The 4,001-nt window shown below is 25.3% G+C and overlaps 1 protein-coding gene across 3 annotated transcripts in view; it reads left to right on the plus strand.

The window, feature by feature from the left end:
• Positions 1–4,001, plus strand: part of LOC107440536 (mediator complex subunit 16) — a 38,598-nt gene that overhangs the window by 17,404 nt on the left and 17,193 nt on the right. For all 3 annotated transcript variants that reach the window (XM_043049781.2, XM_043049782.2, XM_071184687.1), the window contains exons 12-14: positions 1,033–1,118; positions 2,963–3,091; positions 3,186–3,281. In XM_043049781.2, coding sequence (XP_042905715.1) covers positions 1,033–1,118; positions 2,963–3,091; positions 3,186–3,281 — 311 coding nt within the window. The remainder of the gene's footprint in view (positions 1–1,032; positions 1,119–2,962; positions 3,092–3,185; positions 3,282–4,001) is intronic.

The raw sequence follows: 4,001 nt of genomic DNA on the forward strand, positions 1-4,001 counted from the left end.
ACATACATACATATATATATATATATATATATATATATATTGTAACCTAAAGAAAACCTAGTTATAAAATTTAAAATTGTTCACATTTCCAAAAAAATAAGTGTTAGAATAAATTAAAATTCTAGCTTCTGCTACTTAAAGACTTCATACTTTTATAACAATTATGTAACTCAGCATAGATAGTCGCTGTATTCATCACATTAACTGTTATAATATATTTTTGCATTTTGCTGAAGTTTTAGTCATCTGATGCATCATTACAGATTTTAGGTTAATTTTTTATTCAATAGTAATCAATAAATTGAATTTAATTGTGTATATGTTAACCTTAAAAAGTAAGATAATAAAAAATACAATAACAACCAGTTTTTTAAATAATAGCTAATCTTTTTTATGAAAACCAGCTGGCCTTAACATTTTCAGTAAAGGCCGGCTTTTTTAATTGGACTTTGGGTATAAAAAAACTTTTATTTCTGATTAATAAAGATTATTGAGATATTGTTTGTTTTCTTTGATTTTACGAAAATATGAGTTATCACTGAATATATGCCGACATTTCTAAAAAACGTGACCACGTTTTGAATCTAAAAAGTTTGAAACTTAATATAAATTGCAATAAATTTTTAATTTAAGCAGTTGTGGGTATTTTTTTAAATGTGTTTCATTTCACATAAGAATACTTTCATCAACTTGGAGAAATATATCCAAAGATATTGACTAGATTTTGTGTCAGCCTGTTTAAACATTTTGCTCTTACATTCTTATTTATAATTTTCATGTTATACATTAAATACTTTAAACAATATATTGAAGTAACTATATTTTTATTATATTTTCTTTCGATAATATTTATTTATTAAAATTATTTCTTTTTAAATGAAATTTATTATTATTTTTTTTAATGAGCTGCAAAAAAGGAAGTTTAATTGATATCTGCATTTTTTTCAGTGAACATTGTACTTTTTTGAAATATTTCTAAAAGCAAAGGGTTTCCTTATTTCTTATACACTGACTGTGTTTCGTTTATTTTAGGGAATCCTTACAAATAGTGGGAAATATTTGTGTTAACACTGGAATTCACAGGAGGGACGAACATTCAATGTACAGTCACCAGTCAGGTAGTATTACAGTGTATTTTAAAAGCTTTAAATATGTGTGCATAACCCTAAATTGAAAAAAAAAAAAACAAAAATAGAAAAGAAAGAAAACCTTGCTCCCAAATATTTTTTAAATTGTAATTACTATAATTATTTTATGTATAATTTTTTAATTACTTCTTTACAATAATTAAAAAAAATGAATGTGTCAACCTTTACATTAAATTCTAAAAAATCTGAATCTTAATTAACCATTTTATATTTAGCTGGCAAATTAGCAATATGAAGACAATTTCAGAAATTTTTTTCTTTCCTCTATCTTAAAATTAAGAATTATGACATAAAATAAAGAACTAATATTTTGATTACAATTATAAAAAGAAAGTGCATGATATTATTTAGATTAAAAAGTGGGCATTTTTTTAAGGTGTCAATTTTCTCTGTTTAAATTTTATTACTAACCTGGTAAAGATGTATAAAATATGAATATAATCAAAATACCCCAAATTTTTTTTTCATTCTTTTGTCTTCAAAATAATAGTAAAATAAATTCAAAACAATCAAATAAATTCAAAATTTCTATTTGACAAAATATTAAGTATTATTAATCCTACTTAATTGTTGAATAAATGTTCGATATACATACTTCAAGGGGAAGAAATTAGATTTTTTTTATCTGTTATACTGCTAATAATGAGTTAATATGTTTTATTTCGCAGTAATACCCTGATTATCTAAAACCATTGAAGCAGGGTACATTAGCTGGAAGATTATCTGATCTTAGTGCATGAAACTTAATTAATTTGTGAAGTTACTTTGAATACAAACTGACAATCATAAGGCTAAGTTGCAAAAAATTTATAATTGCTAGTTCAACTTAACTGTCAATCTAACAAAATCCAATCAGTCCTACAAAAACAGCCTAAGAAAAAAAATTGTATTCTGTCTGCCTTACTAATTATGAATTAATACTTTTTTTTAGAGCAAAACCACAATTTTCTAAAACAAAAGAATCAGGGTACATTAAATAATCAGTTCAGAGGGATTATCTAATCTAAGTTTAGAAAACCTTAAACTAAATGTAAAGTTAGTACACATAGGAGCCAACTATAACAAAGTAATATAATTTTTAAAGTAAATTGTTATATATTTTTTTGATTTTTCCCTTACTTTGTTCGACATTATTGTAGAATAATAACTTTGAGGCTTTGATAAACGATACAATATTAATTAACATGGTGCTTAGCGTTTTTAAAAAGTGTTTAAAGATGCTTATTTTGGATTTTCATTTTTTAAAAGTCTTTAAAGGTGCTTTTTTTTTTGTTTTGAGAAGTGCTTAATTTTCCCTTTTCGAAAATGAGATTTTTTTCTTTACCATGTTGGTTTTCACCATGTATTATGCAAAAGTGTGATTTTCACATTGTTCTATTCAATGCTTTCACAATTCATTCATCACAATGCAATGTAAATGAATGCGAGTGTGCGTATACTGAGATGGGTTTGGGAAGATTTTCTCTGTCTCGTGTGCAAGTCTGCTGCATTTTGCAAGATATTCTCAAATTCAGGCTTCATTTTCCACCCTCTGAAATCTAACCGGAAAATGTCTTGATCTTTTTGTGGTGGCTAATATAATCATGGAAAAGTGTTCTTTGTCAGAAACTAGTTATTTTATTTTGATCATGTAAATTTTGCATTTAATTAATGTATGTAGTGCTTAAAAATATTTTTAAGTGCTTAAAAAGTACTTAAAAGATGCTTATTTTTTGCTGAAAGTTAGGCTATAACTTTCTAGTTAAAAATTTTATTTTATGCTGAAATCTGAGGAATAAGGAAAAAAATATTTTAAACATTTATTTTGATTGTAGGCATGAAACAGTACATGCATGGAGCTGCAGTCAGTGACATGCAACTCTCATGGACGGGTTGCACGGTTATAGCCATTGACTCATTGTCTCAATTATTCTTATATCGATTGGGACCAATTACTGATCCAGGTAAATTTTTTTGTATGTTTTATTATGTTTAAAATTCGATACAATTTAATGAGTTTATTAGTAATAAGCAATTATTTGGTACTTTTCTTAATAGGTGGTCCAATGAGTGTGTCATATGCTTTAACCGTTTTAGAGTACTGCTTAATGACGGGTACAGACTGGTGGGATGTTGTTCTTGGTTTGAGGCCTGGTATGTTGTAAAGTTATTTTATGTCATTGTAATTAAATTTAACCAATGTGAGTAAATTAAGGGTAGTGAGAGAACATAAAAAATCAGGCTTAAATGATAATAATAAAATTACAAAGTTCTTTGAAGTAGATATTTGCTTATGATTTTTTAAACTGCTGAATATCTTATTTGCAAAACCAATTTTAATTTTATTTCTTACATTGTTTTTTTTCTCTCTCTAAACATTGTTTAAAAAATTTTCAATACAATTTATTATACAGACAAATACAAAGAGTATTGCTAGAAATATTAAAAAATTTGATTGACAGAAGTATTTTGAAAAATTATCTGTTGTTATTTCAATTTGTAGGTTCATTTTTATTTCTTCTACAAATGTTGGTGCTAATTATGGTTCCATTTCAAGATCATCATCTGTTTCATTTTTCACTTCTTCAGTTTCTGCAAAAACTTTTTTTATCGAATATTGCAACTAAATCAAAAGTTACTGCATTTTTTTTTCTTTCAAAAAACTAAATAACTTGAATTTTTTAAAAATTTCGAATGTGGAATTCCGTTAGTTTCTAAAACGATCTTAATGGGTATTAATATCATTTTAGGAATAACATTCTTGATGGGATCTTTAAAATAAGGCTTGTAAAAACAAAAAATACAGAAATGATGCATTGAGCTTTGATTCCATATATATATATATATATATATATATATATATATATATATATA

This window comes from Parasteatoda tepidariorum, chromosome 8, assembly GCF_043381705.1.
Source record: "Parasteatoda tepidariorum isolate YZ-2023 chromosome 8, CAS_Ptep_4.0, whole genome shotgun sequence".
Lineage (NCBI taxonomy): Eukaryota > Metazoa > Arthropoda > Arachnida > Araneae > Theridiidae > Parasteatoda > Parasteatoda tepidariorum.